At 40.6% G+C, this 27890-nt stretch overlaps 1 protein-coding gene across 1 annotated transcript in view; it reads left to right on the top strand.

Annotated features, from left to right (window-relative positions):
• Positions 1–2949: 2949 nt before the first annotated feature.
• phlpp2 (PH domain and leucine rich repeat protein phosphatase 2) overlaps positions 2950–27890 on the top strand; it is a gene marked incomplete at both ends in the record, with an annotated part of 28891 nt that continues 3950 nt past the window's right edge. Inside the window, 12 exons of the mRNA XM_079216607.1 lie at positions 2950–3156; positions 4845–5128; positions 9592–9725; positions 16948–17138; positions 18170–18295; positions 21569–21723; positions 22923–23069; positions 23782–24012; positions 25263–25465; positions 25616–25676; positions 26205–26300; positions 26901–27056. Coding sequence (XP_079072733.1) covers positions 2950–3156; positions 4845–5128; positions 9592–9725; positions 16948–17138; positions 18170–18295; positions 21569–21723; positions 22923–23069; positions 23782–24012; positions 25263–25465; positions 25616–25676; positions 26205–26300; positions 26901–27056 — 1991 coding nt within the window. The remainder of the gene's footprint in view (positions 3157–4844; positions 5129–9591; positions 9726–16947; positions 17139–18169; positions 18296–21568; positions 21724–22922; positions 23070–23781; positions 24013–25262; positions 25466–25615; positions 25677–26204; positions 26301–26900; positions 27057–27890) is intronic.

Here is a 27890-nt window from a genome sequence, read left to right as displayed (position 1 = left end):
TATATATATATATATATATGTATGTATGTATATATATATATATATATATATGTATGTATGTATGTATGTATGTATATATATATATATATATATATATATATATATGTATGTATATATATGTATGTATATATATACATATATATATATAATATATGTATGTATATATATATATATATATGTATGTATATATATGTATGTATATATATATGTATGTATGTATATATATATATATATGTATGTATATATATATATATATATATGTATGTATATATATATATATATATACTATATATGTATGTATATATATATATATATATATATATGTATGTATATATATATATATATATATATACATACATATATATATATATATATATATATATATATATATATATATGTATGTATATATATATATATATATATGTATGTATATATATATATATATATATATATATATGTATGTATATATATATATATATATATGTATGTATATATATATATATATATATATATATGTATGTATATATATATGTATGTATGTATATATATATATATATATATATATATATATGTATGTATATATATGTATGTATGTATGTATATCTGTGGGAATCAAACCTTCACCCTAGTGTGTGTACTGGTAGTCATAGAGGATGAATGGGGATCTGTGAAGCACTAAGTTTTAATACGGTAAAGAGTCTACTTCAGTTTCTCTTCCAAGACATATTGACATATAGCTAGAAACGTAAAGGTGTGAGTGATAAATTGAATATGGTTGAATTACATTTAGCTGCTTTAGTTTCAGTTTCCTGGTATAGTGCACGGCTGGTTCGCCGTCATGGCTCTCTGGGACACATAAATGCAACAGTCAATACAAATATCTTGAATCTTAATGTGAATAATATTACCTGTGCTACTGTGGAGAAAAAAAAGCCTCTTCCTTCACTGAGCTAAGAATTCAATTAAAGTTATTTACGAGCAGGTGTGTTGCTGGGAGTTCCTGGCCTAACCCTCCCAAAGGGACTCGTAAATAACCTGCACCTTTCATCCTACAAAGGATGCAGCTATTTTTGAGAATGAACTAAAATGTGGCAATACTAGGTGAGTATAATGTATACATTTTACCTAACTACTAATTTAGTCATATTAATATTTAATTATGGCATTTTATATTCTGACCTGTAGGCTACCTGCGTACCTTGGGGCCAACATGTGTCTTGCTGCCATATTGAGCTCCTCCCAAGTTAGTTGGTGATAATTGTGCACTTTGTGGAAAATAGTTTTGTTGGTGTTAAAAATACACTACTATCTACAGGTATACACTACCATCTACAGATCTGCCCTGTCTTTTAATTTAAATGATCGAACAGGAAAATGCACACCTTCAAACATGATTTTGGCTGGACTGTTGCCCCTCTACAGCCAAGTGGAACAAAGGTAAAATACTAGGATGATTGTTATTGCTAGTTTTGTATTTCAGCTTGCGCAAGCTACATTAGAGCTATATAAATTAGCCTGTATTCCGTTATTTGCTTATATAAACGTTAACCGTTGTGTAACATTAAACTGTTTAATAAAACGTGTCTAAAAGGATGCAAAAAGAAAGCAAAGCTAATACGTTAGATTGTTAGACGTTAGATGTCGTATGATATTAGAAACAAAGATTATTAAAGTATGATAGCTAGCTAGTAAAGCTAGTTAGCTAGCTAATCAAGCTAGTTAGCTTAACGTTAAACTAGTGATAGTTAAACGGGCCTTAAACAACCAATTTAACAGATAGATTACAATTTTGGTTCATAAAGCGCCTCAAATCCTGTCACGTTATGTTAGATCTATTTTCTAATGAGGCACCTGTTATTAAGGAGGTAAAATATTTAACTTATGACTTCACTAATGGTTAATAAATAACGTTAGTTCAGTAATAATTATGTTAGCTGACATTGGGGTTAACATGTGGAATGTCAATGAGCTATAATTAATATAGGTTTGTAATGTGCTACGTTTTTAATAAATGATATTGGTCCAGATGCTCCATCTTAGTGGTAGAGCAGTAGCTAAATCAGGGCTCTCAAGTGTCACGCATTGAGCGTGACTGTCACGCATTTCGGTCTTAAGTCACGCCCTCCCGCCACAGATCGTATTTCTCACGCTGAAAAAAAACTCTAGGCTATTTAATGTGCCGCAGCGCACAAACATGACCTGGTCGCGCTGCCCTCATCATGGAGGAATCAAGCGCGTCTCCCCCGAATCCCCTGGAGTTCTGCCGTGAGGTGCCACTCATCAGCCAATCAAAAAAAAGAAATGGGCTACACGAATAGCCAATCAGAAAAACGTATCTGTTGTATCTGGGTGAAATGTAATCCAGCAACCAATGAAAATAAAGCTATGGGGATATGTCACTCTTACCTGTCTTAAAAACTTGAGAGCCCTGCTAAATATAAGTTCGACAAAGCATTTCTCATTTGTTAGATGAGAAAAACACTTTTAAATAATAATCATGTTTTATAACTGATCTATAAAGCAGAGCGCGATCTCAAAGAAAATGGAACTGAATATTATGACATATAATAATGTTATGGATATTGACACCGTGAAAAATATAAATACAATCTACCCAATAGGTTAAAACCCCCTTGAGTAACTAAAAACACGCCCTCCGAGGGCAGGTCGGGGTTTCTCGTTATGATTTATATCAAGTGGTAAAATTGTTGCCTTATGATTAATGCAACACGCCCTTCAAAGAGGAATGAGTAGTAAGCGCCCTGAACCCGCCCATGTGATGTTTATTGATCAGGTCTCCAGCAGGCCCATCTGACAGCGCTCAGCTTCAGTCTGGACATGGCGTCGCTGTACCGACACGGGGCGCATCTCCTCCTCTCTGTGGGAATCTGCTAGTCGCACACCGGGACGGGACTTCTCGATTCTCGTCGCGGTTAATAGCGATCATACATGGCGATGGAGGACGAGGATAATAACAACACAGCAGGCGCGGCGACAAACACCCAAACGAAAGGAGTTGATGTCGGAGATAACGGGGCTTGCATAGACAGGCAGCCGGACACGGTGGCACACCAAGCGGGGCCGAATCCGACTGCAGGTCGCGGCAGCCGCAGTGGTCCGGGATCTCATGCTGCGACGGGGATCCGAGTGCTAAAGGCAAGTCATTACGAGGGGATGTGCTTTCTGGTGATGCAGTATATAGGGGATTCAAACAGTGCTCGACACACATATCTCTGTATTGTGTTACATGTCAAGGTGTTTCTTGCATTGCAGTTTGTGCTTCAAGCAGGGCAAAGTGCAGGAGAGTGAAAACGCATCCTTGTAATATTATGTAATGGCTGCGATATCCAGTGATTGATGTTCTCGGGTTGATGATTGATCTGTGGATGAATGCCACTCAGTGAGGAATGTAGCAGAGCCAATTCTCTCTCTCTCACACACACACACACACACACACACACACACACACACACACACACACACACACACACACACACACACACACACACACACACTATAGGCTTTTGGCTTTTAGAGCCTTTTTAAGAAGGTACTGAACAGTACTTCTATGACATTTTAGGTCAAGACACATGATGTGTAACGACATATAATTCCCTGATAGCTGCTCACAAGACAACGACAAAGACACACAAAACATCTCAGCTGTGCTATTCAATGCATGTGTATGCAGTTATTGCATTTTAAATCATACAATAAAATAGGTCACCTTGTTAATAAGTGTATAACATCATATGCAAAATGTAGATTTGTATTCAGATTTGATTCACCATTGTGATATTTCTGCTCACAAACATTGGCTGTGAAACCATTCACCCAAAATCCAGTCAATTTAAGGGGACCAATGCTTATGTGTTTTTTTTTTTCAATGCCTGTTCACATTGACATAAAATAGATAATCAAGTTGTGTCTTACCCAAATGTGTTAATTAAATCAGGAGCCACATCCAAAACCTACCTGCCCGCCTGTCTAACCTCTGGACCCTTACAGCATCTTCCAAGTAGAAGTATCCAAGCAGTCAGTTGATGTGTCTGAACTTGTGTTGTTATAGCTTGGTGAAAGGAGTCAGTTTTTAAATGTGATTGAAAAGAGTGTGCAATTGTATGTGAATATAAGTTGCATCATTGTGTGTGTGTGTGTGTGTGTGTGTGTGTGTGTGTGTGTTTTGGCAGCTGGTTGATCTTTGAAAACTCTCGCTCTGTGGCTCATCTCTCCAGTACAGTATCGAGCTGCATCCACTGCAACTAGTGGTCTAGCAGACTTTTCCATAGAGGCCCTTTGATTTATTTTAAGGTACTCTTCCTTCACACGGCAGCAAATCGCTCTAAATCGCTCTAATGCTTCCTAAATATAACAACTGAATGAGGCGACGATGGCAACATTTCCAAACAATATGGATGACACCTGTAGGTCATCAAACTGGATTCTCTGCAGACTTGTGCGTTCATATGAATCGCCTGAATAGATGTGGAGTCAAGGTGCGTCCTTAATCTGTGTCGAATGCAGTGTATGTGTGTGCGTCCATAAACTGTGTCGAATGCAGTGTATGTGTGTGCGTCTCTCTGTGTGTATGTGCAGTCAGAATAGTGATAAAATATCTTTACCTCTTGAACAAGTAATGTGCTGTATTTCTTTGTTGTGCTTGTGAATAGAAGTCTTTCAAGAACACTGCCATTTTAGCATATTAGCACAACATTAGTTGGAAAAACATCAGGCTATTGCACATCCGGCTTACTTAATATTTATAATAAAACATTATGGCTGTTAAACATGCTGGTGCGTATCTGATGTCAATGTCTGTGTTAAAATTACTCTTTTTATGTCAGCAGCGCAACATGAAGCGGAATGGTAGTCGTGGCTGCGTGACGAGAAAGACCAGATTTGGATCAAGAGAGCGGGACTGGCTAAAGGGGGACACCCAGCGGGGCTGTGTTTGTCTGTATGGGGGGACAGTGGACCCCCAGACACCTGCCTCTGGTCCACAGGCCTCCTCCACCCCGCAGACAGACCTGCAGTTGGTGCTCTGCTCCACCAGTACCACAGTGGAGGAACTGTGTGCTCAGAGGGACGGACAGGGACTCTATGTTCAGTTGCATGGAGACCTAGTCAGGTAAAATACACACTAAGTTAAGTCGTCAAAGTAAAATTGTACTTCATTATTTTAGCCATTTGGCAAAAATATCCTAAAAGGTAAAAATAGCTTGCTAGAGACCAACTGTAGTTTGAAGGCTTGTTCCGTCCTTGGTTGAGGGCTCTGGCTGGACCATTCCAAATACCCTGTGCCCATTAAAGCCTGCCTCTGTTACTCTTCCTGCATCCAACATCTGCAGTCCTTCATCAGTGTCTTCATTGGATCTATTCAATACAGTGCTGCTGTGCACTCTGAAGCATCTGACTGCCCACATCTCAATGCATAATCATGTACTAATGGAAGAAAAAAAGAAATACAAACTGACTTGAAGCATAAAAAGATGCTTTGGGTTGTAGTTACACGACTATAGTGCATGGGAAACATGAGATGTTGTACAACTGGTTTAGACAGCTGCTAAGTTAAAATGGAAGCACATCTCTTCCATCTAATGCACAAAAACAGAGCTTAAATTGGTATAATGACATCCAGTAACTTCAAAAAAAAGAAGCTATTTAGAAGCAATGCAAATTTTAAATAAATGTTCACATCTCTTCCTTGTTTATATGAATATAAAGAAACTACACCAGGGCTTTTGCTAGATATCTTGCCCATAAAAACCCCAAACAGAATGTCACCTTAATTAAGACTTAAAGCAAAGAAAGTAAACACAGCACTGAGGACCTGCTACAGTTCCACCAACATCCCATACTCCCACAGCGCCTCACTCAGGATACCCTCAGGGAACATGACTGCACGCTGCTTTCAGCAACATAAGCCATATGAAGACAGAAATAGCAAATGACCCCTTGATTATCTGTGAAAGGACAAAAAGGTGGTTCACTGATCCGTGACCAGTAAGGAATCTGGACCATTCCTCCTTTGGTTTCCTGGGAAAGCCTGTGTGAAGATATTAGACAACAGAGTCTAAAATAAGAAATAGCGTAGCTATAGCTCAAGTTACAATGGCTTATGGCATATTCTATGTGAGCCTTACTGTCTGGTCAGGCATTTTTTAATGATGTGCAATATTGAGACGGATACCAAAAAAAACAACTTAAAATTGTACTAGGTGCATTTATAGTGGATCATTTTAAAAGATTGTGCTTGTAGTATTAATAGCTTGAAGATTGTGCCATGGACGAGCAGCAAATATTGGTGGCTGGAGGTTACACTTTACAAGCTGGTAGCCGATGGTGTGATCAGCTCACAGCATATGAATTAAAGGCTGTGGGCATTGCACTGTATTGCAGACTGGAAATAAATATGCATGTGGATAGGCTGTGTTGTATCAGTATACATTCCAGCAGTACAGAACTTCAATCGCTGTCGGCCGGCGAATATGACCAAGTGGGTTTCAATTTAATATTAAAGTCTTTATCATTTAAATACAGCGTATTGGTGACTTAAGAAAATGTTTCTGTTTCTGTTTAGGAAAAATCCATTCCTGCAGACAGATTTCATTTCACGTATTGTGTTTCAAAAAAGTGCATGTAGCCATTGAAAATACATTTATTTCGTTTGACTTTAAAGGGGCTTCTAGTCATATTAATTTCTCTCCTTTTCATGAACTCTTTCTAGATGCATGTTCTATGTCTAATAGTTGTTGCTACGGGGATTGATAATTGATAAACTAACAGTTTTTTCCCGATGACAGTCAGGCTCATCAACAGAGCCCGGGTTCCCCCTGACTGACCCTGTCACCCCCAGAACTATTTCTTACCGGTCACTCCCCTGCACATCCCTTCACATTTAAATACACATGTCACTTTAACAGTCCACGTTAACATACACTTTACATTAATGTTATCTGTTTGTCTGAGCACTTTATCCTATACCTAATTTAATATCTATTGCACTGTTGTTGTTGATTGTCTCGTCTAATGTCTAATGTTATGCACCTTCCGCCAAGAAAAAATCCTCGTTTGTGTAAACATTCCTGGTAAATAAACGGATTCTGATTAATAAACAAACATCTGAACCATACAACGCTGTTGACAGCACTGACACTGGCTCTAAATACAGGTTTGTTACTAAGAACATGATGGGAGGGATGGAAGCTTTTTTTTGTGATTTTCTTTTTATAGCTTGTTGAAGTGTGTGGCTTACAGGAAGACTTTTACAGGAAGTACTTTGAGTGGGACAAACTCCCTTTTAAGATAAATTTACTGAGACAAATGATTGAGGACATTCGTCCTTCCATTCATCCACTTTTGAGCCACTCCTGGTCAGGGTCACAGTGCCAACAAGGTGAGCAGAGCAGTTCGGTGTTATTTTTCCAAGCTACAAGCTCTTCCTTGGGGATCCATAAGTGCTCCCATGACAGATGATATATGTAATCCCTCCGACATGTTCTGGGTATGCCCGGGGTTTCCTCCCAGTTTGTCATCCCCAGAACACTTCCAAAGGGAGGCTCCCAGACATCTCAACTGACTTCTCTCAGAGGAGTTAGCGGCTTGATAACATGGGCCCCCCAAATCACTGAGCTCTGAAATGTAAAGTGAAGCCAGCCGTCCTGCAGAGAAATCTCATCTCATCTCATCTGCTTGTCTCGACAATCTGCCCAAAGGGCCCAGACCAATTGCAATTCAAGAATACCCCTGAGATTGGTCTGAAGTGCAGAGAGAACCTCCGTAGGATCAAGACACAGCACCAGCTACAAGAGTCAGGTTGGATGACCCCTGTAAGCATCATTATCTTGTGGGCTCACCGCTGACGAGGTGAAGGGTAGAGGCTGGGTGAAAGGCCTGTTGAAGTGTTAGTCAAGAGGAGGGGCTGGAAAAGATTAGGTATTGTGAGCGTGTTCAATAACTACAATATGTTGGTTGAATATACTGTATATTGCTCTGTGACTAGTTTTCATATACATTATGAAAATCTAACATTACACACAGACTTTGCTAGAAACCCATATCTACCCACAAAAATGGTGTTTTGGATTGTTAATTGGAAGCTTTTCTCCAGTATGGTCTGATTATTAATTTTCAAAGGACAGCAACTCGTTAATAGGTGGGGAATGTTTTCCTTTGATTCTTTTGCAAACAACAACCACCTTCTCTCATTGCTAAATTATTATTATTATATTAAACCTTGCTAAATTATCTATAATTGCAGAGGCGGCACATCTCATGCCAGAAAATTAGATGTAAAACACACCCTGATGAAATTCACACACCCTGCACACCAATTTAAGATATTTGGGCTGATTAGACCTCTACTCAGGTTGATGTTTAGCGGAGCCATGCTGGGAATTACTAGCACAACCTACAAATTACTGTAAAAGGAAAAAGGAAATGTCAATCAACCACTGTCAGTACACACAAACACATTCCACAGAGGTCTAACTGGCCAAATTAAGTAAAACACTTATCCATTATTATTATTATTATCCATTGTTTCTGTAAATCTCATCTCTCTCTGTTGCCTCGGTTACTGGGTGGGTCTACAGTAAATTGAGGGACATATTTCCATAGATTGCTACAAAATGTACCTTCTACCCTGAGGACGGATGAACCAGCTGCATTTAACAGATTGTTTTAGATTGAACAGCTTCTCGCTGCATTGCCCAAGATTGGAGGATTTGTGACTAAATGAGGCATATCTAAGTCTGTGAATGGTCAAAAGGGACTGTCAGTCATCCTCCTCTCGCTGACCTACTCGAAGCTGTGTAAATCCTGCTTTGAGGTTTTAAGGTGTTGCTGCCACAGCTGTCTGAAATAAAATAACATGATCCTGCAAGTCATATAGTGCACATCGTGCTTGCAAGACTTCCATCATGCAGCCAGACAGTAAGCATTTATGTGAAAGGCTGCCTGAATCAGGCAAGGGGTACGGATTTCAGGGTTGACATTGATCCTGTTAGAAATCAGCGAGGAGAGTCCTTAAAGTGATAGTGGACCGAGATGATGATGAGTCAAATGCACAGTTAGAGGAAAAACCACTTAGTTCTACATTTTGCAAATTGATTTGGGTTTTATTGAGAAAATATCTGAATATGTACTGAGTTCATTTTGCTATTCATAATGAGAAATGCCCTTTTTCCATGAGGGAAAAACGTTGAATGGCTGTGTGAGAAATCTTGAAACTGCAGATGAAGCAGATGTTCTTTGAACAAAACTACTAAAAAAACTAAAAACAGTGACGCCATTAGCATTCCAGATAATTGCCATTAATGCAATTGGAATGCGTGCTGTGATATGCTGTATACTTACACCTTTGGACTATGCACCTCCTGAACCCTCCTGAAGTTTTTTCTCTTCGGACTTTCCTGCAATCTCATTAAAAATTGGTCTGCTGTTTATAACAAGGATGAAGAATTGGTCCAACTTGGATGTTAACTCTTCAGTGTGTGTATCCCCCTTATACTGAGTGAAGGAAACTGGTGGTAACTAATTTGTGGCGAGCATCGTTTTCTTTACCATCTCTCCTTTTATTTTGTCCTGTAGGCGGCTAGACTCCTGTGAGCGTCCGCTCCAGATGCTGTATGACTACCTGGCAGCTATGGGCTACGCAGAGCCCGTACGAGTGCAGCAAGAAGCAGCCAACTCAGACCTCAGCTGTTTGATCCGTTTCTACAGTGGTGAGTACTGACCCACAGGGGCCATCATCCCCAATCTTCCCTATAATCTGCTGTTGGCAGTGGGATCTAGCAGGGAAACTGACCAGAGGGCCTAAAAAACAGGCTGCAGCAGGTCAAACGTTCCAAAACATTTTTGATCACATCCTCTTTTTATCTTGTGTCTGTGTGTGTACATGGATTTGTGTGTGCTTTCAGCAAGGACAAAGTGAAGCCAGTTGTTTTGGGCTCCTTGAGAGTGATGTCTCTCTGACGCTGTCTATATTCAATATAGCCTGGGATGACACAAACACACACCAATCATGGCCTCATGATAAATGCCTGACCATCCGTCATCCTGTGGTGATTCCCAGTGGGCTGCTTTTGACCTGTCAGCATCACCTCAGGACCGGAGTGACTAAGTATCCCTATGTCAGTGTGATATATTAATTCAGTTATATATATATATATATATATATATATATATATATATATATATATATATATATATATATATATATATATATATATATATATATATATATATATATATATATATATATATATATATATATATAAATAAACAGAATGTATGTGACTCTTGGGGTCTTAATACAGCTCACATAAACCCACATAAATCTCTAGCGCTTCGCGTTTGAGTTTGTGCATTGGTCTAATGATACGCTTCCAGTTGCAGCAATTACAGGATTTGCCATCAAGGGCGAATGGTAAACGGTGTTCTGTGATGTGTTTTCACTTGATCAACCGACCTATGTTTCTGTTGAGTCAGTGGAACTCCTCATGTTTGGGGTTTGAACTGCTCACATGCTGCTGTACCAGAGAAACAGCAAGCAAAGCACAGCGTTTAAAGAGCTCACATGTAATTCCTTCCACATAAAGTACACACAACCCTCCCTTCACTGAAATTCGGTACTGCCACACTGAATCATCTTTGTAGTATAAGATACGATGGCATCCTGCTTTGTCTTTTATAAACACACCATTCAGTCTTGATAATCATCACTCGGGTAAGAAGCAGCAGTGACCTAAGCTAGCCTCTGGAGAATTAATACAACTTTCTCTTTACGTCTGCCTGTTAATACAACTGATGTGTGCTTGTTTAGCTGTCAGATCTTAAGCTCACTGTGGCCTTTGTCTTATTCCTAGTCCCTATTTGTCCAATTGAAGCTTTACTGTTGTTAGTTCCATGCCAACATGAGAACTGGTCGGATCTTGGCTACTATCAGTAGTCAGGCCACATTGGTCAAAGTCTAGCCAGGCCTCTTGGAGACTTCCGGCTTTCTTTTGTCGACTCATGGGAAAAGAGGACCAGAGACCAGGCATAAGCGGTACTTTGGCACTCTTGATGCACTGCCAAGGCTGAGGGTATAACTTCATTTTCTGCTCTTAGAACTGGGAAAGTGGTGAGACGTTACTGTTTTGGAGTATCACTTCCAGGTTGTTGTGGTTGTGCTGAATTATGTCAGTGTGTTCACCCACACTCCCTGTTCTGGTGTTCAGGAGCTTTTGTGTGGCTGGCACAAGGTTACCCTAATTTTTCATTCCCACCCACAGTGGTATTGTAGGTGGGCTGTGATGCATTGTTGAAACGCACAACAGCTGCCTTGTTCGGAGATCCTTCTCCCAGGTGCTTGCTTGTCTCTCAGCTGTTGTCAGGGGTAATGATCTGACTAAGCAGATGACTGTGGTCCATCAGTAAAGACTACAGCCGCTACAGAACTACCTGATCTGTATTTAATAGGCTTTGAGAGTCAACATCACTGGCTTGCAACCTGAAAGCAGCTTTGTAGATTAGCTGGTGTCCTGTGCATTTGTCTGTTTTATGGCTTTATTTTATCTGAAGCCACTGAAGGGTTTCAAAGTGCAATGCAGCAAGTAATCTATTAAACTTGACTGTCCTCAAACCTTCTCCAACCCCTGCTGCACAGATGAGATGAAAACAAACATGGACAGGGGAGTAAATATTTTCAAATGCTGACTTAATAAAAAAACGTTCCTAATGAAAACAACTGCAGAGACCTGAGGGCCAGTGGTTGTCTCTGTCGGCCCATGCAGCTGCAGCACAGACTGGGTCTGCTGTAAGCTCCACTGGTCCCTGTTCCACCTCTGCCTGGGTGATCTCTGTCTCACATCTTTGAGATTAGAAACCTGAAGCTGTTGTGCAAAGTATACGTCAAGCCCACTGTCAGTGTCAGAGCAGAGCAGTGTGAATTCACATGATCACTTCTTGTTTTACGAAGGAAAAGGAAACCTAAATGAATACTGTGGATACCCTAAACTGTGATGACATGGACCGTGAACCAATTTCCAGTGGTTTATCACTGAGTCGTAATAATCGTGTCCTGGAGGAACAGAGAGGCTATAATCACAGTGGATAACCAACCAAGGTTGCGTCTTCATTTTATGATAAAGACAGAAGGAATTGGTCTACAGGGCCAAAAAGTGGAGAAGCAGTCAGAATGAGATTTAAGAGAAAAATTAAACTCTGTTCAGATCCGGATTCCCACAAAATAGCCTCGAGCAACAGAGCTCTGCGAAGAGCAGACTCTCTGCTGTTTCCTGACAGCTCCTCATAACATGCTGTTTCTGTGATGGAGCTCAGTTTCTCCCGAGGATTTCCTCTTTATCATTTGAAACTGGCAGACAAAAATAAAAATATCCACTATTTTATTGGTCTGTTTTAATGTCATCTGCATTCAGAAGTAGTATTCAGTTACGCGTCTCCTATCTGTGTTGTTCACAGTGCTGGCTTGCCATATTTGATATAATAAAAGGTTTTTCTTGAGGTAAACACAGACCACCAAAAGCGAGCATCTGGGTGGTGGGTGGCAATTTAAATTTGCTGCCAAAAAAAGCTTGCTGTTCTGAGTCAAATCAGACTGTGTTTCCGCCTCCATTGACCCCCTACTGAATGCTATTGCAATCTATGCAATCTTGATCAAGACAAAAAACAACAACTGTGGGATACAGGGAGTACTGTGTTCAACTGAGTGCTCGACAGTTGCCCTGAAATCATGTGATTAAAACAGTTTCAAAAACACCCACCAGAACAAGATCAGGAGCTACAAACTAAAAGACAGGAAAATTGACGTTTGTGTTTGACAATAAAATAGAAACAATGGCCACTATACTTGTTCCGTGGTACATTTATATTTCCTTATCCCTCCTTCAATGATGCAAGAGAGCGGATATTTAGATTGTCAGAGTGGTGCCAACTTTTATACTTTTACTTAGTGGGCTGACATACATTATAAATGCTGGCATCCAGTTAATCAACAGCGGTTTTGAATTATACATTGCTACTCTTGTAGATATTTCTGATGATCATTTTCTACCATCAAATATTTGGCATGTATTCTTGAAAAACTACTTCAGCTATTATTTTCTTTTCAAAGCTTATGGATTAAGTTAATTAATAACATATTTTAAAATCCTTAATAATACATATACTATTAATTATATATATATATATATATATATATATATATATATATATATATATATATATATATATAGCAGTTCATAGTTATTGCAATAGATATGAGAACATGTAGTTAGCCCAGTTTTATTCTTTTGAAGGAGCTATTTTGACAAATGGCTTCAGTTTGACATATTCCTTTCTAGCCCTCCACCCAGTGCTAGTTCCTCAGTTCACTTCCTCTCTTATCTGTCATCACACAATCACATCCTATCTTATACCTGTCATATCCCTTTCCTCTGCCATCTCTCTCTTCCCTCATATCCCTCTTAAAATTTGTTTCTCCGTCCATTTTCATTCTTTCGTGATAAGTGAGCAGAATCTGACCTGTCAGGACCTCGTTGTTCATCTTCATCAGCCATGTGAAGTGAGATGTCACTGAGTTTGCTTGCAAGTGAAGGCTGCAGCCACACTTGAGATGAACAGAGGAGGTTTCAAAAGTCGTCAAGTCGACTCTCTGATTTGTCGCTTGTCACGCTGTCCCTGTGGTTTAGCAGCTCCTCCAAGGCTTGATGATTAGTTTAGTGGAGGCAGCACAGCCTCTTTGTGGCCCTGCACCTCTGTACTCTACTAGCTTGGACAAAAACAAAAAGAAGATGTTGTATAACACAGAAAACTGTGTTATACAATATCTATAACAATTTCACCAAACCCCTCTTGAGCCACGAGGAATGGTCAACGTTATTCGTCATTGTTAGGATGGGATTGATTTGTCTGATAGCCAGAGGTTTGCTGCAGACGGTATGGAGGTTTCCCAACTCAGATTGGACTTTGATTTTGTGAGCAACCTGTTTCCCTAGCAACTAATAGCCTCACAGACCTTGAGGGATAGCAGCATGTGTGTTTGTTTTAAAAGTTGGCTCTTTATGGCCAGGACTTGATACTGCGTAAATAGGCCAATGATTTTCAGATGGGGGGTTGTATTGATATGAAAGTTCAAAAGCAGTATGTTGTGTCCGCAAAAATGCCTTTAAGCTCACATTTAGGTGTGCATTTTATGTATGCATATTATGTGCGTATTTCTCACCAATAGCTTGAACAGAAAACTAAGCTAACAAATGTAATAGAGGTAATAGTTTGCTTATTTAAGATGTTGTTGGCCTTTTAAAAATATGAAAATCTATACACTTTAAGAGCAAGCACACACATTTTAGCTTTATAAATGTCTCAAATGATAATCGATTATCGAACTAGTTGCAGATACGTTTTCTGTCGATCGATTGAACTAGCTCATCTTTTGTTTTGTTAGATGACCTGTGTCAAATAAATCCTTAAAAATGTAGTGGGATTTTAAAGAAAGATGGAGGCACACTTTGAAGTCTTCAACCGACCGCTGGTTTTAGGGTAGTTTAAGAATTATGTTTTGTAATCTGGATGTTCAGAGCATTGATAAGCTAGACCAGACAGGTAGTGCTTCCCTGACTGCATAACAAAGCAACGTTTTGGCTGTGCTCATCTCTGGTGATAGTCGGTGAAGCCAGTGAGAGCATCTTGTCAACCTGTGTCAGTTCGTAGCGAGTGGGTGCGTGATGATGAGGTTATTGATGTGTGCACTGCAGTGGGCGAGTGTTTTGCTTAATTATTTGCTGAAATGAATACCGGTATGTTATTTTTTGTTTATTCTAACATACACTCTCCGTGGTCAGCTGTATTCTGTAAACCTTTGATGTTACAAATACAAATTACAAATACTCGAATGAAGTATGTAATGACTTTTTTTGTATTTGACACACAGATAAGGGATTTGTGAGAAGTGAAGTGAAAGGGAAGGTGGAGAGGAACAGCGAGTCTGACAGAACGAGGTATAGAGCAAGTTGCCAATGAGAGCCTCTTGAGTGGGAGGCAGCATAAGTTGGTTTGAGGACAATTTAACAACAGAGGACAAGAGGCTGAGGCAGTGTCTCCTCTGTGCTTATTTGACCTGCCATTAACCTGAATGTACTTGAAGCCTGGCAGAGACAGCAGGACCACCATCTCATGTGTCCTCCAGCATCGGCCAGCTAAAGCTGCCTGCTGTGGAAGTTGGCATAATTGAATTGAAACAAGTGGAATTTAATGTGACAGAACCCTGACTCATTCATCAATATGCTTCTGGTTGCACAGAGTGAGGGAGAGAAAGGAGGAAGAGATAGATACATTATTTAAACAACATTTACAGGACACCGTGACAATTTTCCTGCACCTTAGGAATGATGTTTTGGCGTGTTGATTTCACAGATCCAAGTTTGAAAATATTCGAAAGAGGAAAATGAGGAGAACTTTGATCCCTAATAGCAGGGATCAATTGAGATACTATTGGATAGAGTGCTGGCCTAAAACTGAGAACATGGCCTGGCCTGTTTCTGCATCTTTCATTGAGGCGCTATGGCTTTGACTTCTGTTTTTGGTCTAAAACCAGCCCATACCAGGTCTTCAAGATCCAACCTGACCAAAACTGACTGGTACTGCCAAACTAGACATGAATCTATTACCTTTCCAAGAGCTTTCTATCAATGTCAAGAATTTGTGTGATAGTCGACGGATCACATTTTGCATGAAAATCCATCTTGTCAGACTTTTGCGTTCGGTAAGCCAGAGCATGAAACGATCAGCCTCCTGTGAGGAACTAAAGGCAGCTATGGGTGTGGATTAAGTGCGTGCGTGAGACAACACAGAGAGGAAACTGTTCCTTCAAAAGATCAAAGTGCACACAGTTTCCAATGACAGCTTCTCACATGGTTCTGTATAACAAGCCGTCGCCCAGGGCCGGGGGAATGAACCTTTGGCCCAAAGCTCTCGTGCTTCCTGACTGTTACCGTACTGTACTCTGTCTCTTTCCCACTGAGCATTGTGTGTCTACTTATAACACATGACAAGCATGAACCAAACCTAACCCGTATCTCATAGTCAAGGTTTTGCATTGGGTCCAGTCACAGCATAAGTCCATCCATCCATCCATTTTCAGCCGCTTATCCGGGGTCGGGTCGCAGTAGGAGCAGGCCAAGCAGGCTGACCCAGGCTTCCCTCTGACCCGCAACACTTTCCAGCTCATTATGGTGGATCCAAAGGCGTTCCCAGGCCAGCCGGAAGATATAATCCCTCGAGTGTGTGCTGGGTCTTCCCTGGGGCCTCCTACCAGTTGGACGTGCCTGGAAAACCTCTAATGGGAGGCGTCCAGGAGGCATCCTGATTAGATGCCCGAACCATGTCAGCTGACTCCTTTCGACACAAAGGAGCAGCGGCTCAACTCCAAGCTCCCTCCTGATGTCCGAGCTCCTTACTCGATCTCTAAGGCTGAGCCCGGCCACCCTACGGAGGAAACTCATTTTGGCCGCTTGTATCCAAGACCTCGTTCTTTCGGTCACGACCCAGAGTTCAGCAGAGTAGCAGAACTCTTCTATGTATTTAGTGGAGTTTAATGGAGAAACTCTCTTCCTCTTACTTACGACATCAAACTTATTATCATGCAGTGAGATCTATCCAGATGTACAGTAGGTGAGATAATAGGGCAGTGTCCATCTTAAATGCTGATGAAAGATCAGTTCCTGTAATTATTAAGCTAAGCAGATGACTAATATAGCTGATATCATACTGACCTATGAGTATCTATATGACTTCATTTTCTGGAAGCGTTTATCCTTTGAGTAACTGCAGAACATTTGCTATTATTTTGCTGAACTTGTTTAGCACAGGAGGCTTGGGGGTTCTTGTCATTAGGTTGATGTCTGTGGATCTACACTAAACCTAGGTGTGGGCTTTTCCCTTTAGAGCGTCCAGTGAATGCAGACCAGCAGGAGCGGACCCTGCTGAAAGGCGTATTCAACGTCAGGAAGGGCAAGTCGCAGCTGCACAAGTGGGCAGAGCGGCAGGTCATCCTCTGCGGCACCTGTCTAATTGTGGCCTCTGTCAAAGACAGCCTGACTGGGAAGATGCACATCCTGCCCCTGGTGGGGGGAAAGGTGAGAGTTCAGTGTTTAGAGGTCAGATAACCTGAAGTGGTGTTAACCTTTCACTGTGCCCGGGTTGAGCCCCCAGTCCAGGCAGATTGTAGATACTAGTGATGCACAGGTCAGTCTTTTTATCATCTGCACCCACCCGAGCCGTTATGAGAGCCAATTCGCACCACCCCTGACCTACAAAAATATTAGTGTTAGTCAGCTACCCGATCCCGACACAACCCGCAAATCGCTTACTAGAACTGGACTGAGGACTGAGACGAGCAGATGCAGTCTTTCAGTGTGTGTGTGTGTGTGTGTGTGTGTGTGTGTGTGTGTGTGTGTGTGTGTGTTTGAGAGTGTTTGAGAGAGAGAGACAGAGAGACAGAGAGAAGGTGGACTTTTGCACACAATGTTTCTGGAAATCATTATTAACCTACTCACAATACTGCTTTGCCACTTTTTGAACCACCTGCCCAAACCTGTGATATTTCATAGTAAGCTTGTTATTATGATATGCCACCCATCAAAAATCTTTAAAGCTTTAAAATCTCTAAAAATCCCAAAAGCAGGGCCGCCCGATAGTTTAGTACGCCTACATGCTATGTAGCTGCAACTCAGACAGGGACCTTCTCCCTCCCCCTATTTCCTCTCACCTTTGTAACAACTGTCAAATGAGCGCAACATGAAATTATGATGGAAAAAAAGATGCAGCTTACATTTCTGTGCTGATGTGATATCTAGTGGCAAAGCTCAGTTGTGCAGTCACAATCCATCAGTTATGAAGCTGTCAACATTATCCTCTCTCTCTCCAGCTCACACAGCTGAAGTGAACCGGTTTGATCATTTAGCAAATCTAGTTAATACATCATAGAAGAACAGTAAGATGAACACTGACTGATATATAACTGTATATAACTGAAGATTACTGAAAGTTTTGATATTGTTTTAGCAATATCATTGCAATAATGAGTCATTATAATCATCGTTTTTCGTTTGTGTTTTCTCTCCCAGTGTTCCTCCTCATCGTATCTGTGTATTGTCTTTGTATTGAGGTGGAGGAGGTGAAGCGGAGGCAGCACTGTCTGGTGTTCAGCTCAGCCGGCTCACAGGCCCAGACATACTTTGTCAACTTTGACACACTCGCAGACTACCAGCGATGGCATCGGCAAGCATCAAAAGTAAGCAAGAGAAAAGGTGTGTGTGTGTGTGTTAACTGTGTGTGAAGGACACAATATGTGTCCCATGATTTGTCTCAGCATCAGTTTGTTTTCAGTTAGTCAAACTGGGTTCCTGCTTAAATCAGGTTAGATGTTGGGACTACAGTTGTTTTCTGCCTGTTGAGTCATCCAATCAGAAACCGCCTCTCCGAACGTGTTTGATTGGCTCTACAGAGGCAGACTCTCAGCGGTGTCTAGCATTGATTGAACAGTATACCTCAAGTCACATAGTTTATCTTTTTGTTTTTACTTCCATCAGAGGGAACTTCTATTGAGTTTGTTCTACATAGGCAGTAGATTTATTTTTACACCAGTCAATGTGGATTAAAGGATGATTAATGACCCAAACACATTTTTGTATTTATGTTATACACTGTGTGCCTCCACCGAGGCAGAGCCGGCATACAATTAGCCATGGAAAGAGAAAGCCAACAGAAAAAAGAAAGAAAACCCAATTAGTTGCAGATTCATGCTAAGTTCAGGATCTCTCTCTACCATGGTGGTATGGATTACTGGGTTAGAGAAAGCTGTTAGTGCACTGTATTTAGCCTGAGACTTAAACGATACGTTACTATGGAAACTAGAGATGATGTCTGATGAAGGTTTTTGAAGAATTTGGGCCAGAGAGTCATAATATATTAAATTATTTGTAGATTAGTAAAATTTTTAAACAAATGGTCTACCGTACAGCTAATAAACATTTGAGGCAGTGTGTTACAATTGAGAGAAAATCTACATTTTAATATACTTCTAACAAAATGTGTGTGATGATGACAGTCACTAAGAAGTTTTTCTCAAAAACAAGGGAAAGGTGATTCATGACAGCCGTGTAAACTTGTCATTTATAGTCTTATGTAATTATGCATTAAAATGCTATTATATTAAATGTGTCCTCTTTTGCTGACACATGCTATACATTTGGTGGAGTGTATGTGTGGAGTTAATTCATTTAGTGAACAATCATCACACCAGAATAAGCCTCCACAGTTTAAAAAAATAAGTAGGCTTTTCAGAGGAGGCTCAACTACACCAGCTTGGTTCTGCCACTGTCATGATGAGATTTGTTACAGCTAAGGACTGGAGATGTCAATCAAGTTCTCCTTGACTAGACTGGATATTCCTGAGATAATGACAGAAGCAGGCAGATGACCTGTTTTGAGCTGTGGTGTAAACATATTTTCAGGATGTTTGATATTATTTTTTTAAGCTGTGATGACATCATTTGTCAAACAAGAACGGTCAGAAATGTGATACGTTTAGCTGTCGTCAGCTGTGCTTGTTGGACAAGTTTGTTCATCACACAAAAGCAGAGAATCCTTGTTTCTCAGTTTAAAAGGAAATTATCTAATTGCATATATGAATGTATTCCCTTCCCAAACAGCTGCCAAATCATCTAAAACATCACAACTGTTGTATTCTCTTTCTACCCCTCTTTAATTCCTCTCTGTCAATCTGTGTCCATCCTTCTACTCTCACATGATTACTCTTTGAAAGAGGAGTTGTTGTTTTTTAATGTGGCTGGCAGAGTAGTTTTCTGGTCCCAGTTTTGCCTTTGTCATCTCTGAAAGCGGTGACGTGATGTCACGCTCTGCTGAGCAGCAGTCCCATTTTCTGGGTTGCTGCACAGTGTGCAGCCCTGTAGTTAATAGAGGAGACTGTCATCAGACTGCACTGGACGAGCACTGCTGGGTCGCCTACAATGATGGCTGGCTGGAATAAAAAGTGAGACAACGCTGGGTAACTGCACTGTACCACTAGTGAGTGTAGACGGAGATTTGAACTATGCTAAAATAAGTACAAAATTACACATGTAGATGCATTCAAACACTATTTGATACTCACACACATTATTTTTGCTACTTGCGAGGACATTGTGTGTCTTTCATTAATTTTCTTGGTCAACTACTCAACCAAAACAATTCAACAGCATCGTCTCAAAAAGACCATTAGTAGACTCAATACCTGTCTCAAACAGTTTCAGCAAAGACTAAATACTATGACCTTCATGAAGGTAGGAATTATTAAAGGACTGTTGTGTGAGATTTGTTTTAGATCGGTGTACTTGATAAACTGGCAGCTCAGTGTACTTTATTACTGCACATGTTGTCTATGGTCTGACTGTAACTGCCTTATATTAAGGAGTTATTCTATTTCTCTCTTAATCCATGATGACTGTGTGTCTCTAGAAGATAAAGTTCACTGAACTGGAAACTGGGGCATTATCTGTTTGAAGTAATGTCTTGGCTAGACAGATGGCTGCTTGCATAATCTGAGGTGAATGTAGTTGCTTCCACTGTCCATTGTCCCAGCTCATCTAAGGTAAAAAATATTTAAATGGAGCCTGGTGTCTGTGTGTGTTTGGAGTTGAAGTTCACCACAAGGTGTGAGGTGTTCGGATGGTCGCCTCCTGATTGTGTGGATCAAATGCTCTTAGGATTGCAAGGCTGCAAGAAGAACATTTGTTTTATTGTCTTGATATAATGAAGCTTGGGAAAATACTAGTTTTCTGGATTTGGTTGGTGCTGAAGGGAAAGTCACTGAAATTGTGTCCAAGATCTAAAGCCATCATGTGGGTAACGTACAAGTCAAACAGCTACTTGTTGTGATATGGAAGATGAAATCAAGGAACCCATTGGCTATTGGCCTGACAACGGATAAGCCTCTTGGGGAAAAGGGCTCTGTATATTTCTGGGGTTCCGGTGTAGCCAGCAGGTATCCGGGCCAAGCATTCCTTTTGTGTGCACTGCTCATTGTTTACAGTTCAATCGACAACTTGAGGTACAAGAATGAAGTTGGAGTTGGGAGATGACATGTACAACCACCTTGTTTTACAAGCAACCATTTACAAGCTCATTTTAAACCAATGCTAAATTACCGTCAGATGAAAGCAGCTGAGTTCCCAGATTGCATTGCGGCCAATGCGTTCTGCCTCTTTTGCTCTCCACACGGACTATTTATCTGCATTCAACCAAATGTGTTTGATCAATACTACTACAAACAGAAAACAGAACGCTTCCGTTACCAAAAACTTGTCCCATTGCATGGAGATAGTGGAAGAACATGCTGACATGTCAAACACAAAATACTAGTACTCTCTCCAAGCAGTAAAAGTTTCCTTTCTTAACTCTCTTTGTTTTTGTGTGTGTGTTTTGTGTTGTGTGTGTGTGTGTGTGTGTGTGTGTGTGTGTGTGTGTGTGTGTGTGTGTGTGTGTTTTGTGTTGTGTGTGTATATAGGTGGTGTCTCAGACAGTCAGTCTGGTGGATCTGTCGTGCTACAGTCTGGAAGTAGTGCCTGAATATCTCTTTTACAGTCAGGATATCACCCACCTTAACTTGAGACACAACTTCATGAGCCTTCAGGGGCCAGGAGGCCTGCTCAACCTCCCCAGGTAATCACACATTCTTAACCTGAATAGTTTCATACAAACAGGGATGAAGGAGACCATTTTTAGCTGGAATCATGGCCTTGCAGCAGAATGTGTCTGCATTGCTAAATATATTTCTGCTCCATTGAAAATCTCTACTGCATTTTGCTATTCTGTAGTCGACACTGTGCTCTGGTATCAGTTAATTTACTATGTTTCATAGTTTATTTTCTTTGAGCACAGGAGATAATGCTTATGACAAATACAGGTGCACAAGATGTGCATTTCATTTCTCTCTGTGCACCGCTTGCTGTCGCAGCCTTTTTGTTTGTTTATTTAGAAAGATTATGCATGGAGAAAAAGAAAATAGTGTCCACTCTGAGCAGTGACTCACAATAGCAAGCCACCACTACCACTCACAGCACCTTGGGGAACAATAAGGTGGAGTTCTGGCACAGCACCGTCTCATTCATCAAAGCCCAGTCTTCTTGACATGTGTTGCCATGTTAACACACGCACACATCAGAAGAGATGCTTAGGGTGTATTTCTATTTGAAACAGCCACCTGATTTTTTTAGGAGGTGGCAGTATTTCATGAATGAACAAACACACACACACACATTTCAAACTATCTTCATTAGACATTGTATGGCCAATCTAGATCTGGTAATACGATACACAGTAATACTAACGTACCAATGGCATGATTTGAATACCTTTTTCAATGTGAACACTGTCCCATTTTGCCTAACGAGACACTGGCTGTTTTTTTTTCCAGCTGCTTTCAAAGCTGTGTTAATAACATTGCAAGCCAGAAGAACAAATAACAGCACAAAACTCCCACAGTCAGCTTGAAGGGAATGAATCTACAGTTTCTAATTTCCACAGTGTTCATCCTGGATGTCGAGCTTCAGTTAGTTAGTACCACATATATCTTATTTTCATTCACATTTCCTGCCAACTGCATTCACCTGATACATAACTTGTAGCTCTGCAGAAAATACTCAATGGACCTGAGTAGCAGGCACGCTAGCATGCAGGTGCTCTTCTATGCCATTGAATCTGAACTGTAATTTCACAGCGCTAAATGTGTCTCCACCCAGTGTCTGACATCACTTTACTATGTTGGTGTTCTGTTCCAACACATCTGTGTAAATTAACTGGGCAAATGTCACAATTAATGTGGCAGGCAAGGTCCTCCATGCTGTTTTCTCTTTATTTAGGTTTTCTCAGCTGAAGAGCCTGAACTTGTCTCACAACCGTCTGGGTGTGTTCCCTGAATGTGTCTGTGAGATCCTCACCATGACTGAACTCAACCTCTCCTGTAATAGTCTCCACACAGTACCTGTGCAGATAGGCAACCTTCAAAGGTGTGACACACACCTACATACACTACATACATACATTGCAGTACATTTATAGTTAGGAAATGCATGAACAAACAGAACACTCAAAATGATATTTGAACCGCATGATGTAATTGCAGCAGTACATATCAAAGTACACCAAGTAATTATATAAGAAGTAAATCCCAAAGACAACCACAGAGTGAAATCCTGCACACATTGCAATTTAGGTTAACTTAAAAGGAGACAATATATTTGAATAAACAAGCATGAAACAGTTGATATCGTTACAGCCTCATACTGGCTGTGACGATATCAACTCATAATTGATTGTTTGACGAATAAACATATTGCATTCTCTATCCTCTGTATATCACATGTGTTTGTGAAAGCAAAATAAGTTGTGTGGTATTTTAGGGAACATTGCATATTTTTAGGTGGTTTCTAGGTAGATATTTTAAAGAATCAACAATGGAAACAAATGAACAAAACAGTAAACACAGTTTGTTCTCCTAAAATCTGTATTGAGGTTTTAATGGTTTCATTAAAATGCACTACATTAAAGTATGTTGTTATGCAATTAGATTAAGTCAAGAAAGATCAATCCGGCAGTTTTTATCCTGTCTGCCTGCTTTAATGTCAAATGCAGGTCAGTGAACAATGGCTATTTAACACGCGCAGATATGGCGACTACGCTTAGATGTAAAACACGACTGTTTTCTCCTCCATCTTAAAGCCTGCAGACACTGTCTTTGGATGGAAACTATCTTAGCTCTCTACCTGAAGATCTGGGTGGCCTGTCCCAGCTCAACAGCCTCGGGCTGTCCTTTAACGACTTCTCTCACATCCCTGCTGTGCTGGAGAGGCTTAGTGCAGTGGACAAGCTGGCCATGGCTGGGAACAGAGTGGAGAGTCTGGAATTGTGTACTCTGGCCAGAATGAGCCACCTGAAAAACATCGACCTCCGGTAAGAGGCCAGCCAGAGGATAAACAGCTCTCAGCATCTGCACTTCCTTAGTCTCTTTCAACTCTTCTTTCACTGTTCGAGGGCCCCCAAACACAGTCAATTCAGTGAACATGAGTTATTTTTTCTTTTTTTATTCTTCCATTTGCATAGACAGTAAGACAAATGACGCAAACACTAGTCCGAACCTTTTTTTACTAAACAGCTATTTTAAGATACTAGGTTTGCTGAACACAAATGTTTTTTTCTTGCCCTGCTTCACACCTGTGAGCTACCTAGAACGACACTTATTTGTTGGCCTCTGCACAAGCTGCACAGGAACAGTCGGGGGCTAAATATCTTGCTCAAGGGGACCTCTGTGGTGGGTAATAGTGGATGTGAAAGCTCTACGCATTGATTTTCCTCCAGGTCTGAGGATCAAACCAGCAACCACTGCTCCTCCCACAGTTAGCAAAAACATCCAACTTGGGAGTTAATTTGCGGTTTGGCAATGGCAGAATATATTTAATCTATAGTGAGTTGGCAGGCTGGCAGCTCTCATAAAAGAGGAATTGTTATTAACAGGATGGATGGGTCCAGGGAGAGCTTGGATCTCAGCACAGATCCTTGCCTATGAACTTAGAATGTCTTTACTTTTTGTTGCCCACTTGCTTTTAAAGGTAGGTTGCTCAATATGGAGAGACAAGTCTGACAAAAAAGTTAATAGAAGTTGTACTTTGGTGAAAACGGAGAGACAATAGATTTGTTCCAGTGTGTCCTCCAACAAACATGATATCTTGGAAACCAATGTTAGATTTTTTTTTTTTTAAACCTGAGGAATTCATATGCCAGAAATATGTTTCATCCGTCATTTTCAATTTACATTGCTTGACCTCAAAGATTATAGGACTTTGCTATATTATTCTGTTCAAAGGTAAAACTGCAGTGACATATTCCAGACAGGAACATTTTGAGGACACATGTTTACTACTATTATTCATTCCCATATATTCCTCAATGGTTGTGACATTCTCCCAGTAATATATGCTGATGATCTCTAACTGTAAACTAGAATAGCCACTGTGGGAATATTTGGAAAATTAGTGTGCAAATTTTGCAACAACCCTCAATACTATTCTGGTACTATTTTAATTTAAGAAAGTATGACATTTCAGAGTTTCTTAATTGTTTCAAGCATTTCATTTAATCTAATCCTCTGCTCCAATAGGAATAACCAGTCATATGTAATCTCTTGTGCTCCTCCTTGAATGCAGATTGAATAGGCTGCACTGGGTGAAAAGTGAGAGTCTGGAGGCAGTGAGCCAGGTGACCCAGCTGGATTTACGGGACAATTGCTTAGACTCACTAGACCTGAGCTCAGTCTGCAACCTGGAGACTCTGCACTGCCAGCGCAACCAGCTGGGTACACTAACACTCAGCGGTTTCACACTGCGCATGCTTCATGCCAGCAGCAACCGTGAGTCAAACAGAGCGTCAACTAGCTGCTATTATTGCTCTCTTCTGTTTGTATGTTTGAGCCCTTCTCCCTTGTGATACATTCATCTTATAAACACACATGAACGGGCCAGATGTTTAGCTGCTGATTGCTGCTTTTATCTGCCCGCAGGCCTTTCAACCGTCAACATCTATCCAGTCCCTAACCAGCTGACATACATGGACCTATCACAGTGAGTTCTGGCTGGGAAGAAGAAATGAATAGAAACTCTGATGTCTAAAAAATAGTATATTTACCTTAGTGCTCATTAATCTCGTTGTGCAAAGTGCTAAATTTAGGTAAATTCAGGCTGCATCAGTTAAAGATAGAACATTTTAGAAAGAAACATACTATTTTAAGGTAGTGAAATAGCACCATACCCTTCTGTCTGTAGGCCTGATTATTCAAAGTAAGCTTTACGCCTTGTCAGGGGTTAAATAAGCTATCTTGTACTTTTGAACCACCTGCCATTGTGAGAAACATTTGCTTTACTAGTCAACCTCAAGTACGGACTGCAGTCACTCACTGTTTTTATTAAAATACAGATAGCGATCATTTGCATGCTTAAATATCCCTGGAGCATATTATGTTGGCCTCCTGTTTATCACAGTTTCAAAACTGTTTACTTACCTGTGCTAGTAAAAGCAAAATGCCAACTCTGCTCAGTTTGAGTGTTTGTGTGTGTCTTTCTATGTGCGTGACTGTGTGTGTGTTGAGACAGGAACCTTTTGGAGTACCTACAGGACTGGGTGTGTGACTGCAGAAAAATTGAGATGCTGGACGTCACGCACAACCTCCTGTCTGAGCTTCCTTCCAGGTTACCGACCTGATTCTGTCACTAATCCTGAACCTTTTATGCTGAACCTAATTTGAATGTATTCAGCCTCTTGTGATGAACAGATGGCTATCGTTTTTCTGAATTAGTTTTACACATGGTCATGCTTTTTAACTGCTCAATCTTTTGCCCATAATTTGTATTTGTTATGGTAATAAGACCATGTAAAGGACCAGGCACAAATGAGAGCTGGTATCAGTCTCTTTATGTCAGACAGTATCTGTGCCTTTTGGTTGCAACAGTAAAATATGGCCTTCCTTACGTGCTTGTCAATCGTTCGCTACGAACACTCAACACAGGCATTTGCATTTGAATGAGACTTCAGAAAAGCTTTTGCAAATTAGATAATATCCCTCTATCTACTGTACCCATTCATGACTTCTATGAGGTTTCAGGAGAGAATAAGAAGCCGCAGAGTTTGTCTGTTTCGGCAGCCAAGCTGAATAGGTCATTCGTGGATTAGTAAGCAGCCAGTAGTCAAGTCTGCACTGTGAAACAATGTTCTTTAGTTTGTTGCTTTTTTTGTTGGTCTGTTCTTTTTCACTTGTTCTAATCTCTAATGTGTCTTCTGGCCTCCAACAGACTGCTCAACAGCTTGAGTTTGAGAAAGCTGCTGGCGGGGAACAACTGTTTGCAGAGAGTGCCTGACCTACTTGACCACATCCCTCTGGAAGCCCTAGACCTCCAGCACAACAAGCTAGCCGAGCTCCCTGAGAGTCTGTTTTCTAAGGCCTTAAAGTGAATCTCTCAACCCACTCATTTCAGTCAGCTTAATTCTGTCCTCAAGAATGTCTATGTTATTAGTTGAGTCTTTTAGCAGCTGGTTCCTCGTCTTTGAAATGTGTGCCTCCAGTGTGATCACTGTTTGGTTGAGGTTGTCAGTTATTGTATCACAGCTCATTGAAGTAAAGATAGTATGTTGGGATTGTGGTGAAAATCAATGGAGCATTTCAAAATGTAACTGGAGCTTAATTGGCCTTCCTATTTCCTGTGGGGTAAATCACTTAACACCCATTAGCAGTTCAAATGCCCTAATGTACTTCACTGTCTCTAATACTGAGACATAATGGCAGTGACTACTTTGTGATAGATGGGTTTCCTGATATGTTGTCGAAGAGCTGCACAGCTTACAAGGGACTGATGGAAACAACATATGGCCATAAAAACTAGGTTGATAAGTAACACTTGCACAAGGCCACTGAGGTGTCAGCAGTCTTATAATGTTTGTGGGCTGCAGAGATATCATTGCATTTGAATAATGTCTGACTCTGATTTAAAACAACAGCGTGACCAGGTTCACTCCCTCATTTGCCCGAAGGACAGGTTTTATTACGGTTCAGTCTGTTATACGTTCAGACAGCGACTTAACAGCATCTATTACATGAGGAAAAAGAGAAGCTTAAATTACTGTCCCTCCTCTTGGTGCAGGTTCAACGGTATGTTAATCAATACTCAGAATTAATTTACAATTTGTGTTTAGAAGCATTCTCTTCGGTACAATGAGAATTGTCTCGAAAAGTTGTTCAATATGACAAAATAGTGGCACCGCACAAAACATCCCCTTGCTTTCCG

Source organism: Taurulus bubalis (genome assembly GCF_910589615.1).
Source record: "Taurulus bubalis genome assembly, chromosome: 4".
In the NCBI taxonomy this organism is placed as follows: Eukaryota; Metazoa; Chordata; class Actinopteri; order Perciformes; family Cottidae; genus Taurulus; species Taurulus bubalis.
This window is presented reverse-complemented; position numbering and strand designations above follow the sequence as displayed.